General features: G+C 41.7%; 1 protein-coding gene across 1 annotated transcript in view; it reads right to left on the reverse strand.

Annotated features, from left to right (window-relative positions):
• Got2 (glutamic-oxaloacetic transaminase 2) overlaps positions 1–16,920 on the reverse strand; it is a 26,604-nt gene that overhangs the window by 9,041 nt on the left and 643 nt on the right. The window contains exons 2-3 of the mRNA XM_010617168.3: positions 6,059–6,215; positions 3,440–3,568 (exon numbers count right to left, since the gene is read on the reverse strand). Coding sequence (XP_010615470.1) covers positions 3,440–3,568; positions 6,059–6,215 — 286 coding nt within the window. The remainder of the gene's footprint in view (positions 1–3,439; positions 3,569–6,058; positions 6,216–16,920) is intronic.

Consider the following 16,920-nt stretch of genomic DNA (forward strand, 5'->3'; position numbering starts at 1 on the left):
TTTTTTTTTTTTTTTTTTTTGTACTGGGGATCAAACTCAGGTCCTTGTGCTTGCAAGGCAGGTGGCGGAACCACTGAGCTAAATCCCCAGCCCTTAGACCACTCTTATGGACAAAATTTACTCTGGTTTTTCAGAAGTGGGGTGTGTGTGGGGGGAGGAGAAAGACCGCTGGCTTAATTTGTCTTTTTTTCAATACTGGAAACTGAATCTAGGGCCTTGCAAATGCTAGGCAAGTGCGGAACCACTCAGCTACAACTGCAGCTTGTATGTCTTTTCCCTCCAAGGCTTAAGAGAAAAATAAATTCACAAATTGCTCCTTAAAAAACACATCCTTACCTGTTCCCCCAAAGAAAGTAAACCAGGGTGCACGTGAGCTCACATACTGGGACAAGGTTTCTTCCTTTCAATGCTCAAACTGTCTGTGACAGAGTAGCAGAGGGAGCCAGAGGTGCCTGCATGGCCACCTGAGGACAGTTTCCTGCTTGCTTCTCCCATCCAGGCCAGAAGCTTAGTGCACGAATGTGGGGATGGATACAGGCTTAAACTAGGCACAGCCAGGTGTTTCTAAAGCATGTCCAATGTAAAATGAATAAAACGCACTAACAGCAGAAATAGAGCCAAACCCATTCATCAAATTACTACTACATTTTCAGGATTACTACTATATTTTTAGAATTGGTATTATATAAAATAATCTTTTAATTATTGCCAATTTATTATCTAAAGAAGAATTATTAGCAAGTGTGGCCACCTCAGTCATTACACACAAACAGTTCTATTTTACTGTTTGTTTATTTTTTTGAGTCTAAGTAACTTCACTGAAACCTTGAACAAAGTCCAATAGTAGTTTCTATGTAACAAAATCTAGCAACAACAAATGAACACTTCTTTTTTGTTTTTGGTATTGAGGATCAAACTCGGACATCATGGTTGTCAGGTAAGAGCTGTGCTGCTGAGCCAAATGTCAGGCCCATCACTTCTTAATTCCTTTCAGTTAGGGCAAGAAGTCTCGGGCAGACCTGGCAGTCTGCATATAGTGTTCTCAAGCCTACAGTTTGACAAAGTTTGGGTGGGTCCAGAGACATTTTTCTTTATATCAAAATAAAAACTTTATTTTTATTTATTTATTCTTTTTTTCTCACTGAGTTTATTGGTATTTAGGTATACAGTACAGTTACACTCATCATTAGGATCTTGTACCTTTACATGACAGGTCTTGGTTCTCATTTTTTCCCCATACCCCTCCTTTCCCTTCCCTTCACCCCCTCCACACTTCCCTATTTACAAAATCAAAATCAAAACTTAAAAAAGTAAAAACAAATACATTCAACAAAGCAAAATAAATTGTTTTCTGCATAATCTCTTGAACTCCATTGTTCTGGTTATCTAAATTTTTAAACTCTTAAGAGATAGAGACAACCCTTGAAAAATCTGTGTATTCAGGCTGACCGGAGGACCTTCTCTTCTATTAATACTAACATAAAGTAAATATGGAATTCAGTTAGCAATGTTTAATCAATGACCTTTCAAATCTTTATTTATTTATTTTTTGTACCAGGGATCGAACTCGGGCCCTTGTGCTTGCGAGGCAGGCACCAGAACCGCTGAGCTAAATCCCTGGCCCAACCTTTCAAGTCTTACAGAGTAGTAAAAAGTAAAACATTTGAAGTTAAGTTTAAAACCTTGTTTTCCTTTTAAATAACAGTATTGTAATATATAAAGCAGCCCTTCCTTAATAGCTGTTTTGTATTTTCAAGTCCTCTTTGTGCTTTTTAAACTGTTCACCCTCCCCGTACTGGGTAAACTGGTTCTTAATTGGAGGTTCATTTTCTGGAAAAATAGATTTTGATTTTTGGAGCTTGTTCTCTATTCTCTCTTCTAGAACTTTTGGGGCCAGATAAAGAGTAAAAAAGCACAGATTCAAACTTCTGGCTTCTACACATGGCTTACTTTTGTTATTTCCTACATCCCAATATCAATGGGTTTCACATGCATCTTCTTTGGGTAACACTTATTGGAAAGGTTTTTGTTTCTCAGTAGAACCTTTCTTCTATGCTATCACCAAAACATTACTCTTCTTCTTCATGTGATTCTTATCACTGTCATTACCAAGCAAGCTATCAGACCCTTTCTTTTTTATTTGACTTGATGTTTTCATGTTCGGGTCAGCCGGTATCTTTTGGGACTCAGGAGGAACAGTTACAGAACCCTTTTCTAAAGGTTTTGACAGAGAATTTGCAGTGTTCCCTCTTGGTCATTTTTTCTTTTGAATTATTATATATTTTTTGGTACTGAGAATCGAACTCAGTACCTCGCAAGCATGATGTCACTAAGCTAAATCCTCAACCCTCTTTTGAATTATTTATTGGTCTCTTTGCTGTATTTTGGCTTCTTTTACTTTCTGCTCAGTGGTCTTAGTTCCTTCATGCTGTGACTTACTTTCTTTATCATCTGAAGACAAATCGTCTTTAGAATGATTTTATTCTGTAGTACTCTTAACTTCAGTAGCACTTTGTCTTGTATCTTTAAAGGCTCAGACAGCAGCTTTTTGTGTAACTGTTTTTTTCTTCAGAAGAGGACTTTTGGTTAGTCTGACAATTGCTCTTACAGCTGCAGTAGAATCTGGCTTTTTGCATATTTTTTTCAAAGTTGGTATCATTACCAAGAGCAGATTTAGTTACTATATCAGGTTTCTATTCCTTCATGGCATGGATTTCTTCAAGCAATTGTTGTACCTATCTTGATTTTTTTTTCTTTCTTTCTTTCTTTTTTTTTTTTTTTGGTACCAGGGATTGAATTCAGGACTTTCTGCTTGTAAGGCAGGTGGTAGCACCCTTGAGCTCATTCCCTGACCCCCATCTTGATTTTTTAATAGTGTGTCTTATGTACAGTTTTTGACTTCAGCCTGTCAATATTTCTGACAAGTTTCTGATGACCAAAACTTGTATTCTCTTCACTTCGCTTCTCATCTTCACAACCTTGTTATTGAGACTGAGAGTTACTGGTTGAGGTGTAGTAGATCACGGAAGCTACCTGCATGTGAACTGTTTCTTTTGGGGTGGAGGAAGCTGGAGACAGGATCTCACTATATAGTTCAGGCTGGCCTTAAAACTCTCGGCAATCCTTGCCTCAGCCTCCCAAGGGCTGGGATTATAAGCATGTGCTGCCATGCCTGGAGTACATAACTGTTTCTACTGCACCTGAACAGACATACCCCAATTTTCCTATTTTAAAAATTGACTGATTGATTCAAACAGGGTCTCATTATGTAGTTCAGGCTGGCCTTGAACTCATAGTGATCTTCCTGCCTCAGCCTCCCCAAGTGCTAGGATTACAGGTGTGCGCCACCATGTCCAACCCAAAATTATCCAACAAATTTGTTTAAATTGTTACAAATAAAAACAGATCCTTGTACGATGCCAAAGTTTGCTCAGCTTACCCGGCTACTTTTCAACGCCTCGCTGTTCTCACCCAGGGCTAGTTCTGCAGATGCCTTACAAAATTCAGCCAGTCCCCCAATGGGCAGGTATTCCTTGTCCAGGTTCTTTGCAGCAATCTGGGCCTCTGCCTAGACAAGAGAAAAATCCATTTATTTAGTGTCTTCCCCTTACCTGAAACTAATATGATTACTAATTAATGTTTTATAAATAAAATGTAAAGACTTTTTTTTTTGCGATGGGGGCCTCACTATGTTGTCCAGGCCCTTGAGCTCCTGGGCTCACGTGATCCTGCCACCTCAGCCTCTTGAGTAGCTAGGATTATAGGCTTGTGTCATTGCACTTGGTAAGTCTTTCTTTTCTGTGTGTCTGTGGTGCTGGAGATGGACCTCACAGCTTGCATATGCTAGGCAAACTAGGCAAGCATTATGAGCTACATTCCTTGGCCAAACTTTGTTTTTTTATTTGAAGTTGCTGCCCAAGATAAGTGAAATACTTGATATTTTGTATCAAAAAAAAAGTAGTTTTTATTATATATATATATATATATATTTTGTTGTTGTTTTGTTGTTGTTGTTGTTATTGTTGTTGTTTTTGTTTTGTTTTGTTTTTTGAGACAGGGTCTCACTGTGCAGTAGAGACTGACCTGGAACTCATTATGTAGCTCAGGCTGGTCTCGAACTCACAGCGATCCTCCTGCCTCAGCCTCCCGAGTGCTGGGATTACAGGCGTGCGACACCATGCCCAGCCTATATTTTATTTATTTATTTTTTTGGTACTGGGGGTTGAACTCAGGTCTTTGCACTTGCAAGGCAGGCCACCAAACCGCTGAGCTAAATCCCCAGCCCCCGCCTATATATTATTGTTATTATATAATTATTATTATATAATTGTTTTTGAAAGTAAGTTTTTTTGTTCTTTTTTTTTTTTTGTACCAGGGATTGAACTCAGGACCTTGTGCTTACAAGGCAGGCAGTGGAACCACTGAGCTAAATTCCTGGCCCAAAAATAAGTTTTTATGTGGTTGGGTATATAGTCTCCCTTGGCTGCCATTTAACATAAAATTCTTGGAACATACAAGAACAAAGTTTAAGAATGCCTACAGTAGACAAAAGATCACAGAATTAAATATATAAAGGGGGAACATTTCAAGAGTTATGCCAGTCTTAGCCGGGCGTGGTGGCACACGCCTGTAATCCCAGCACTCGGGAGACTGAGGCAGGAGGATTGCTGTGAGTTCAAAACCAGCTTGGGCTACATAGTGAGTTCCAGGTCAGTCTCAACTGCACAGTGAGACCCTGTCTCAAAAAACAAAAAACAAAAAACAAACAAAAAAAAAAGAGTTATGCCAGTCTTAGAACTTGAAAGCGTTAATGATAATAGCCACATATTTTCATCTTTGGAGTCAGCAGCCTGGCTGTTCCTTAGCAGTTGCATGATCTTGGACAGCTTATTTGATCTTCCCAGTTCCCTCATCTATTTGTTTTGGTGGTACTAGGAACCGAACCCACAGATTTGTGTCACAAGCACTCTACCACTGAGCTGTTTTCCCAGCACTTTTTTTTTTTTCTTATTTTTGAGACATGGTCTTGTTAAATTGCCCAGGCTGGCCTGGATCTTGCAATTCTCCTGCCTCAGTCTCCCAAGTAGCTGGTGTTAGGTGTGTGCTAACACACTCAGCTTACTGTTAAGTGGAGAACAACTATTTTTTTTTTTCCTGGTACTGGGGATGGAATTTGGGTCCTTGTGCTTGCAAGGCTGGAGGTGGAACCACTGAGCTAAATCCCCGGCCCAGAGAATAACTATTTTTAATGTCTCACAGAGTTGAGGTGAAGTCTTCATAAAGTAAGGTGTAAGATTGCTTAGCTGACTTCTACCTGGAAAAATAGTTTGTATTTACTGAATAAATTTTGTCTTTCTTTTTTGGACAGTGCTGGGGATCAAATGTAGGACACTGTACATGCTAGGCAAGCACTCCACCATTGAGCTGCATCCCTATCCCTATGAATGATTTTTAAAACTTGTCCTAAGGGGATTAGTTATATTATTTAAAGTTGTAACAGGAGCTATACAACTAATAGTAACACTAACAAGAATAAAGCAAAAATAAAAGAAATGAAAAAAAATTATTCTGTTGTCCAGCAGGAAGGACAAACAGAGCATGCCTGTGTATAGGGGTTTTACAAAGGTAATCATAAGGGAGAAATGGGAAATAACAATAGTAAACCTCATCCACACTGCTCCTGCCAAGAGACAATGTTTAAACTTTGGGTCCTCTGTGCACCCTTGCAATGCAATGTGACGCTATGTTTGCTCCTCCTTGGAAAAGACCGTGTGATTCCAATCTCACACTTCCATAGCCAAAGGTTTTACAGCCCAGAAAACTCAGTGAGGTAGGGCCTGGGATTTAGCTCAGTGGTTCCGCTGCCTGCCTTGCAAGGGCAAGAACCTGAGTTCAATCCTCAGTACCAAAAAAAACCAAACAAACAAAACCCAACTCAGTGAGGTTGCTCGAACCAGAACCTGGGCTGAGGAGGTCCAGCCTAACACCCTCCTGCCTCTCTCAGGAGCTCCATTTAATTGACTCTTGCCAAGCTGGCAGGAGATGGACGCAGGCTCACCTTCCTCACACTAGGGAGCACATAGGGCTTTCCGTTGTCGTCTCGGTAGGCTCCAACTCCCAGGTTCATCTTTTTGCTGTTGGTGTCTCTCTTGTAGGCTTCAGTGACTCCCAGGATGGGATCTGGGGGTCCCATTTCCACAAGGGTCCACCAGGAGCTGAAATAAGAAACATCTTACCTCAATCACATATGCTAGACCCCATGGCCAGAGATGTTTCTAGCTGCTCAACAAACACTTGTGTGTTACATACTGTTTTTTTTTAGACAGGGTCTCACTATGTAGTTGAGATAGACCTGGAACTCACTATGTAGCCCAGTCTGGTCTCGAACTCATAGTGATCCTCCTGCCTCAGCCTCCCGAGTGCTGGGATTACAGGCGTGAGCCACCACACCTGGCTTGTGTGTTATATATTAAATATAAAAACAGGCACCAATAATCCAGCAACGAACTCACAGCGATCCTCCTGCCTCAGCCTCCCGAGTGCTGGGATTACAGGCGTGAGCCACCACACCTGGCTTGTGTGTTATATATTAAATATAAAAACAGGCACCAATAATCCAGCAACACAAGACTTCAAAGCAGAGATGAGTAATTTCCATACAGATGTGATGAGATGCAGATGGGCACCCAAATCATCTTGGGGAGATCAGGCTCTTTGTGCAAACTTTATGTAGTTGTTTTGAGAGAGTCTTACTATATAGTTCATGCTGGCCTTGAACTCAAGAGTATTCTTCTCCTCCTGAGTGCTGGGATTACAGGTGTGCGCCAGCATGCCTGGCCTCTGCCAAAGAACTCTTTTGCAAAACATTTATTGATACCTTTGTTTTGGTACCAGGGATTGAACTCAGGCCCCTGCACTTGTGAGGCAGGTGGCGGAACAACTGAGCTAAGTCCCCGGCTACATTTTAGATATATACATAATAACATTCATCATAGGGAATTTGTACCTGTACATGATATATCTTGCTTCTTTTTTCCCCATTACCCCCCTCTTCTTATTTACAAAAATTGTTTCCATTTTTTTCTTTCTATTCTTCGTTTTTGCCTCTCCTTTCTTTCCCCTCTTGTTCCCCTTCTCACTTGAACATTTTCTTTGCATTTCCCAATAGCTATTATATATTTTAGTCCTTATTTCCACTTTCCTATTTTATATCAGGAAAAACAATGCAGTATTTAAACATGTCTGATTTATTTCACTTAAGTATGGTCTCAAGGTGCATCCATTTAAAAGCTAGACATATGTTAAGTTTATTCTTCTTATGGCAGAAGAGCACTTCATTGTACAAAACTCCCACATCTTCTTTATCCATTCATCAGCTGTGCCACAGAACTGTAAATGACCATTTCTACCATTTGTTCACAACCCTGAACTGACTTGAGATTTTGTTTTTGGTTCACTTATAGCCAATAAGCTAGCCCCTATGGTTGGCAGCACTGAGTTTGTTTGTTTGCTTACTTATTTTGTGGTACTGAGCATTTAACTCCGGGAGTACTGAGCTACATTCCCCAACCCTTTTTGAGACAGAGTATTGCTAAGTTGTTCAGGGTAGCCTGGAATCTGTGATCCTCTTGCCTCAACTTCCTGTGTTCCCTTGAGTTTGGTTTTATGCTTTAACTATTTGGTGATTTCTGTAGAAGGATGGTAGAGATCTATTCTCTGTTGGGTGAGATGACAGAGAATCTGGCTTGGCAAGTGTTCTTATTTGCTTGTCTTTATTTGGTGCTTAAATCAATTGAGATTTTTGTAGCTTAAAAAAAAATCAAACTGTGAGTGTTTTGTTTTGCTTACTCTGGCACTGTGAGCTGAAGGTGTAGCTCTGAAGAGTTAGAACTCTGCTATATATCAGTAATTTGGAAAGGCTTTAAAAAATCCTGAGTGCCTGCCTTTTTTTTGTGTGTGTGTGTGGTTTTATGACTTTATTTGATAATCAGTGGTTAGTTCTCACTTATCCATTTGAAATGTTCTTTTTTTGTGGTTTTATGACTTTATTTGACAATCAGTGATTAGTTCTCTTTCATGAATAATGACTATCTGTAGATTTCTGAAATGGTAAGTGTGACCAGAACATAGGTAACCAAAATAAAGAGCTTGTTTGGTGAATATTCATCTTTATTACATCTGCTGGATGAATGCACACAACTATGGTATGGGACATCCCTTATGCCCGTGGCACTGACAGCTTTGTTGAGCCTGGGGTCAGTGTGTACTCCTGGAGTTCCTGAGGGCCAGACTTCCTGAGCCTCACCTAAGGATACGCTTATCAGTGTTGATGGTCTGTTCTCAGGGCACCGCCCTGCTGACATCCCAGTGGCCTTTCTTCTGTGCTGGAGCCATACTGCCAGGCCCTCAGCAGAAAGGAAGAGTGGGAGGGATTGTGGGAAAGGCAAGGTAGTGGTCTCTGCTCTCTAATAACTGTAAAAGAAGCTATGATGTGCTAACATTTTGATAGTTTGCCCAGTCTTGATGGGGTGGTTTCTCTGGTTTAGTGACTAATAACTACAACAAGGAAGGTCACCTCTTATCTTCTGTGCAGTCAGCCTACTCAGACAGTAGAGATGCAGTGATTTTACTAGAATACTCTTCTATGTTTGATGCTAACTCTCTGATAGCCTTGAATATTTAAACAAAACCACAGCCAGGCATGGTAGCACACACCTATAACCCTGGCACTTGGGAAGCTGAAGCAGAGGGATCGCAGAGTCCAAGTCCTGCCAGAGCTACATAGTGGGTCCAAAGCTAGCTTGAACTACATTGTGAGGCCCAGTCTCAATAAAAACCCAAACAAATAAAAAGCAGAAAACAACCCTAAATGAAACAAACAAAAAAAATTTCTCACACATGAAAGAGCTGAGGTTTGTTACAGTCATGTTTTGTACATATATATTTGAGATATATATCTCCCCCTCTTGGCTCCCATCCTGCTTCCTCCACCCCAGAACCTGGCGGACTCCCCACTTTGGGAGGCAGCCCGCCATGAATGAACACAGCTCATTAGCGTTCCCAGCACATTTACTCGTTAAACAACTGTTTTTTGCTTTTTGAGACAGGGTCTCACTATGTACTTGAGACTGACCTAGAAATCACTATGTAGCCCAGGCTGGTCTCGAACTCACAGCAATCCTCCTGCCTCAGCCTCCCAAGTGCTGGGATTACAGGTGTGAGCCACCATGCCTGGCTCTTGTGAATTTTTTTATAAGTACATTTGTAGTACTTTCCATTCCTTGTGAGGAGTTGGTAATGTACATAATACATTGTTATGGCTTGTGCCTAGATATCTCCTCAAAGCCTCCACTTATAGGTGGGAGTTTTGGGAGGTGGCTGAATCTAGGTTGTGTAATGCTGGGATGAAGCGTGTGATACTGGGATTAAGGGTGTGGGATTACTAAAGTACAGCAATTCACTGATTGGGCTAGCACAGTCTGGGTGTGGATAATGGGAAGGCCCACCATAGGAGAAGGTGACACCGTGGGAAAGGCAGGTAGTCTGGAAGGGACAAAAGGGAGAGGCTCTGCTGCTACTGCTTGCTTGCTGCTTTGCTGCAAGCGTACCCTGCCATGGACTGTTCCTCCTCTGTGATGCCCCTCTGCCACGCCACCCTGCCTTGCAGCCAGCCGACTGGACTGAAACCTCTACAAACTGTGAGCTGAAATAAACCTTTCTTCTTTTAACTAGGTGTTGGGCATTTTGTCTCAGCAATGAAAAAAGTAATTAAGACATGTATCTTGAGATCTTTTTCTTTCATTCCCTTTCCTTTCCCTTCCTCCCCTCTTCACCCATCTTGCAATATCTAAGCTTGTGTGTGATTTACAGTGGACCCTTGAGTTACGACCGGCCTCACATAGGAACAACTTGGGTTATGACTGGAATTTTAGTTTTAACTTAAGACCAAAGTCTTGAGTTATGATCTGAATGCCAGCTGCTTGTGCTTCCAACTGGTCTCAGACACAGATTTAACACTTAAGGAGTTCTAGAAGGAACATTACAACATCCTTTCCTGTGTGGGGTTAATCGAGAAATCCTGGGCCAATGTTTTGGTAGGGCTTTTTTTTGTGGTACTGAGGATCGAACTCAGGTCCTTGTGCTTGTGAGGCAGGCTCTGGAACCACTTAGCTAAATCCCCAGCACTCCCCTTTTTGGTAGGGCTTTTTTTTTTTTTTTTGGTGGTGGTCTGGGCCAATGTTTTAAGGCCACTGAGATCTACCTGTATACAGGAGAGAGACTTTGAAGGCTATGTAGAGGAGCCTGAGCCTTCAATTGACCAACGTGAGTTACTACTGCCCTTGGGAACAAACTGAGTTTGTAAATCAAGGGTCCACAGTGGATCCCTGAGTTACAACTGGCCTGACATATAACCAACTTGGGTTAATTAGGTTAATGCAAGAGTCATCTGCCTCTTGTTATCTATAGTGTGTACCTAGGTAAACATCCAGATCTCAGCTGTTACAACCAGCCCTTGGAAATCGACTGAGTTCGTAAGTCAAGGGTTCCACTGTATTTCACTTAACATTATGGTCTCAAGGTGCATCCATTTTCCTACAAATGATGCAAATTCATCTCTCTTTATGGTAGTACTTCACTGTGTGTAAATACCACATTTTCTTTATCCATCCATTGATGGACATATAATTGGATTCTAAGATTTAGCCGTTATAAATTGTGCTGCTCTAAACATGGGTATGCATGGACCTCTACTATGATGTCTTTAACTCTTTTGGGAAAATACCTAAAAGGAAAAAGAAAAAAGAAAAAAAAAAAAAACCTAGAAGGGGAGTAGCTGGGTCAAATGGAATTTCTCATTTTAGTTTTATGAGGAATATCCATAGTGATTTCAAAAGTGGTGTACTACAAAAAAAAACAAAACAAAAACAAAAACCAAAACAAACAAAAAAACCCAAAACAAAACAAAACAAAAAACACAAAAAACCAAAAACAAAACAAAAAACCAAAACAAAGTGGCTGTATTAGTTTATGTTCTCACTTAACTTATTAAAATTTGGCCTTCCCAAAACTGAATATGAAATATAGAAAAGAAAAATTCAAGGCTTCATTTAAATCTACCTTTGAAATTTCCTAAAGGTTTCATACAGGTCTTTCTTTTAATAAATACCCTCTGGCAGAATGGATGTATTAATGTGTCAGACTGAGTAGTTAACCTCATGGTTAACTACTGTTTTGGGAAAATGATTATTTAATCCCTTTTCTTCAGAGCAAACAAACAAGAAGCCTTTTATATATGTCATATTATATAAAACAGGGTTTAAAATCTCCTAAATCACTCATTAAGAACTTGCTGTGGGGCCAAGGATTTAGCTCAGTGGTGCCACTGCCACCTCACAAGCTCAAGGTCTTGAGTTGAATCCCCAGTAAAAAAAAAAAAAAGAACTTGCTGTGTTCTAATATGTGCTGAGTCAGGAATATAGAGTTAAAACAGAAACCCTAGTTGAATGCTGTGCCTATAATCCCATCACTCTGTACTTGGGAGGCCAAGGCAGGAGGACCACAAGATCAAGCCCAACCTGGACAACTTAGTGAGATTCTGTCTCAAAAATAAAAAAGAAAGGTGTAGGTATGCAGCTGCAAAGGCCCTCGGTTCAATCCCCAACATCCCCGCCCCAAACACAAAAGAAACAAACCCTCCATAATCCCTTACTATTGGTCCAGTGAGGTGAGCAGCTGGGAGGTACAGTGTAGACTGGGGTGGGGCTGGGGAAGATGGTATGTAGGGACAAAAAGATGGACCCAGGGTAAAGAACTGTTTATGGGATCCCCGAGAAGTGGAGCTCAGTGCTCGAGAAAGGGGGCTGGAAATACAGAGTTGGGAGGACTTCCAGAATTAGGTGACTCAGGAGCTGAGTGCCAAGGATGAAAGGTAAGCAGAGGCTGAGGAGGGTGTGAATATTTGGGGTTGCTGCTATGGAAAAGTGGAAGCTAAGGAAGCAAGATTCCAAATTACTCAGGTGAAATGGCTCAAGTTCTCCTAGGAATCATTCATCTAATTTCTACCAATCCAATGTCTCAGCAGAGCACAGTGAAGGTCCTCTGTGCTCATTATGCCGAGAAGCTTGTGAATTATTCACTGGAATTTCTTTTCCAGCAATGGTTCTCATAATGAACTTGTGGCCAGTGAGCACTCATCCAGCACAGGAAGGAGGCGGGCTGAACGTCAGGCCCCGCACAGTAGCAGGGAGCTATGCTTATGTTCTCCAACAGGTGCAAAACTGCCTGTCTCAATAGCTGTGACTGGTGTGTATGGCTATGCTCTGTTATTGGAGAGCAATTACCCTGTTCCTTGGATTTTCCAGATGCTTACTTCTTTTAATAGCTTGCCTTGAGCAAACTGCGTGGATCCAAACAATAGCTCAATCCCCCCTCAGCTGTGAGCAAAGGCAAGTGTGCTGGAAAATGGGTCTCATGGTGTTGGTAGAATTTCAGAACAGAGCCTGGCACAAAGTGAATGTTTGGTGCAGCTGGCATTATTGCTACTAGAGCACTACTGCACTTTTGTTTGTGCCACTAGTCTGAGCCTGGTGAGTATGTGAGGAATTCCAGAAGCTTGTGGTCAGAGGACTCTGATCAATGCAGGTCCTTTCTGCTTCAATTACCACTGCCTAGGTCTATTTTCTCTCCACATGAAGTCTCAGGAGACTTTCTCATCCATCCCCTCTCAGCTCTAGCACCAGGACTTCAAGGGCCCGGCCCCCTTTTACTGTTGCTGTACACCGTTGGGATGTTTCTAGCACCTAAGGGATAATAGTAAGAAACACAGACCTCAAAGTGATTTCTGATTTCTGAACTGGCTTTCTTATCTTTATTTCAGACAGTGAAAACATGTAGCTACCTGCCTATCTACATGACTGTCCTTGTTAACTGCAGAGTGAAAGGATACTTTGTTTGTTTTGTTTTTTTTGGTACCAAGGATCGAACTCAGGTCCTTGTGCTTGCAAAGCAGGTGGTGGAACCACTCAACTAAATCCCCAGCCCCTGAAAGGATACTTTGAATGTCCAGGACATACTTGATTATGAAAGGGAAAACTTCTAGAAAGCAACTTTCAGTTTTCAAAAGATGGTTTGCTTCTAAGACACTTAGTGGTGACAGATTGCTTGTAATCATAGGTACAGAAGGCACCATTCTTGTGAAATAGTACGGAAAGCACTTATTTGTCAAATTAAAAATATTTTGACTAGATATTTTCTCAGAAACCATAGCTTTTGAATTTTCTATTAAGAATGCTAAAAGCAATTTCAAAATATTGAATTTTAAGCAACTGAATAAAGGAGCTGCAAAATTCCATTTGATTATCCCTGTATTAGAATCATGTTTCAGGACCTGTATGTATATCCTTCATTATTCCACTCCTTAAAATGGTAAATATCGTACAGGTTGTGAGAACCTGGTGTCTTTAAAGAAACTGTGCTATAGGTGGGCGTGGTGGCACACACCTGTAATCCCAGCACCTGGGAGGCTGAGGCAGGAGGATCACTGTGAGTTTGAGACCAGCCTGGGCTACACGGAGAGTTCCAGGTCAGCCTCAACTACATTGTGCGACCCTGTCTCAAAAAACAAAACAAAACAAGAAATTGTGCTAGATGAAAATGAGTGCTAGGGCTGGGGACTTAGCTCAGTGGTTCTGCCGTTTGCCTTGCAAGCACAAGTTCTCTAGTTCAATCCCTGGTACCAAAAAAAAAAAAAAAAAAAAAAAATGAGTGCTCTAGGGATAAAACTGATGTAGATACCTGTGGCCTACAAAGTGACTGCTATCAATGCCCTTTGGATATAAGCACAAAGCCCCAAACATTGAGCAATATTGACCAGCCAACCAAAAGATGTTAGGTACAAAGTATTCAGATAAGCACTTCTAGTTCAAATACCTTGTATCTCTGGGGGTCATAAGCCTACCTACTTACTGCTCTGCAGTTTTTAAAATGTCTCCCCCCCTCATGTTCTTATTTTAAAATAAGAAAAGTTAATTAACTTGTCCATGATCACAAATGCCATACCACAATTTTTATCTTTTAATTACTGATTATTGTATCACTATTTTTTTGGGTACTAGGAATCAAACTCAGGACCTTGTGCTTGCCAGGCAGGTGCAGTGCCATTGAGTTAAATCCCAGGCTCTAATGTATGCATAGTTCTTTGGTTTTTTTCTTTTTGGTATCAGGGATTGAACTCAGTCAGGACCTTGTGCTTGTGAGGCAGGAGTGGTGTCACTGAGCTAAATCTCTGCCTTTTTTTAGTACCTGGATCAAACTTGGGACCTTGTGCAGGCAGCAGCACCACTGAGCTAAATCCCTGTGCCCCCCACCCCTTTTTGATACAGGGTCTTGCTATGTTGTTCAGGCTGGTCTGAAACTCAAAGTGATCCTCCTGCCTCAGCCTCCCAAGTACTGAGATTATAAGCATGTGCCATCACATCTGGCTGCACACTGCCTTTCTAAGGAGTCTTGTGATATTAATTCATAAAAAAATCAAATAATCAGAATTAAATAATGAAAAATAGGCAGAGTTTTATCTCAGTGATGGAGCACTAGCTTGCTTAGCATCCAAGAAACCTAGGATTCACTCCCTAGCAATGCAAATAAAAATTCCTTAGCATATTTCTCATTCCTCATCAATCCGTGACTGATTTCACAATGCTTCTACAGCACAGGTCAACAAAAAAAGTTTCAGCCTTAGTGCTTTCTGTTTAAAAAAAATGTAACATTTTAATTTAGGAAGAGTTCTAATTAAAAGATTGAATATGAAAACTAGGTACTTCATTGGAGCCTGGTGAGGTGGCACAAGACTACAATCTCAGGTAATTAGGCAGCTGAGGCAGGAGAATTACAAGTTCAAGATTAGCCTGGGCAACTCAGACAAAATCTTGTCTTAAAAAAAACACTAAAGTTGGGGACATAGCTCACTGCAAAGGCCCTGGGTCCAATCCCCAGTATCACAAAGAAAAAACAAACAAAACAATCCTTTCAATGCATTGAGTTGGTAAAAATGTCATCTAGTTTTACCACTGAGGCTCTAGGTAGAGATCACGTGCAAAGTGGAGCGAGCACAGGTGCTCATTTCCTTGCCTGAACAGTTAAAATTCATGCCAAGGCCTGGCAACTAGTTCTGATACCCAATCTTGGAGCATTGTTTAAACCCGAACTGAACTCTTTACTGTCAGCTGTTTAAAATCAAATTTAGTGGAGCCGGGCATGGTGGCGCACGCCTGTAATCCCAGCACTCTAGAGGCTGAGGCAGGAGGATCGCTGTGAGTTCGAGACCAGCCTGGGCTACATAGTGAGTTCCAGGTCAGTCTCAACTACATAGTGAGACGTTGTCTCACCCCCGCCAAATTTGGTGAAAAAAAAAAAGAGTCTATGTAGTTCAGGCTAGTCTTGAACTCACGATGTAGTCTAGGCTACCTCTGAACTCACAGCCTTCCTCCTGCCTCACCCTCCAGAGTGCTGGGATTACAGACCAGTGCTACCATTCCAGGCTTGTGTTCATATATTTAAAAACCTTGTTTCTTTGGTACATATTTTTGCAGCACTATGGTTTCTTACATGTTTAGATTTTCATTTAAAATGCAAAATTAAAATGTTGCATATATTTTAAAAACCAGGATTTGAAACAAAGATATTTATTTTGAAAGATATGCCAGATGCTGTTATAAGGACTGAAATATAACAGTGAACAAAGTAGGTGAGGTCTCTGCTCTCGTGTAACTTATTTCAAGGGAGAAAAAAAAAACAAAATAAGGTTTCAAACTGAGAGAATGACTATAGGGTCACATACACCCAACAGGAATTTCACTAAGCCCTTCAGAGCTTCAGGCCAACCAGCTAGACCCATAAATCAAGAGATTGTTTAACAATCACTCACACACACACACACACACACACACACACACACACACACACGATTACTACTATAATGTTGAAATGGTCCATATTTTTTGCATTCCTCTTTGCTCTCCAAATTTGCTGCATAAATAATGCCTTCCTAATCCTGACCCACTACGTAGCTAGGCTTAAAGAGCCCTTGCTGTGAGGGCACCAAGAAGGAGCCAAATCAGGAGGAGAAAGTGTGAAAGGCGGGGCTGTCCTGTAGAGCTGGGAGCGTGCAGCCTTGGAAAGGACAGACTGTTCTGCTGGATTAGATCTCCTACTACATTCAAACTCAAGGGCAAGGGAGGTATGAAAGGCCAGGCAAGGCTCTGCTCCTGGTAGTTATATCAAACGGGGTGGTTTTAAGAATGGGCTCCTCATTGGGTAGTACGTAAGGAGACTATTCCAAACCGGCTTTCTGAGAGAATGAATTGCCTGGCTAGGGTCTCTGCTAATAAACTACTGGTTCGTTCTATGCTGCAACTTTCTCTCTGAACTACATATCAGTCTGAGAATTACATGTTTGTCATTATTTGAGCGAAGTCGGCCCTTCCCTCTGTCTGGTTCACCACTGCTTCGTTAGCATGTGGTCCAGTGCCTGGCACCGAGAAACTGGGGTTACGAAATAGTTACAGCTTGAAAGAACTGAGCAAGGAGGAGAGGAAGATTGATGGCTTCCGTGTGACAGGACCTTCTGACTCTTAAAAACTAAGGAGGCGCACTAGGCCTCAAGCACTTCCCATCTAAAGGCCAAACGGGCCCAGGAGTTACCGGGAATTCAGGTGGTGGCAGACAGGGGATGTCACTGCCAAGGTCACAGGATGCAACGAGGAAAGCCGGTCTGGGCGCTGGCGCTCCGGGAGCCACACCACCAGGGCGTTTCCGTCCCCCGGTACACAAGCAGCAGCCACCCTCTGCCCTGCCCAGCCCAACCCCCTGGGGTCGGAGAAGGCCACGACAGGTGCGCCCTGTGCCCCCAGGGCAGCCCGTCAA

Source organism: Fukomys damarensis, unplaced genomic scaffold, assembly GCF_012274545.1.
Source record: "Fukomys damarensis isolate Sample0158 unplaced genomic scaffold, DMR_v1.0_HiC HiC_scaffold_32, whole genome shotgun sequence".
NCBI classification, from domain to species: domain Eukaryota; kingdom Metazoa; phylum Chordata; class Mammalia; order Rodentia; family Bathyergidae; genus Fukomys; species Fukomys damarensis.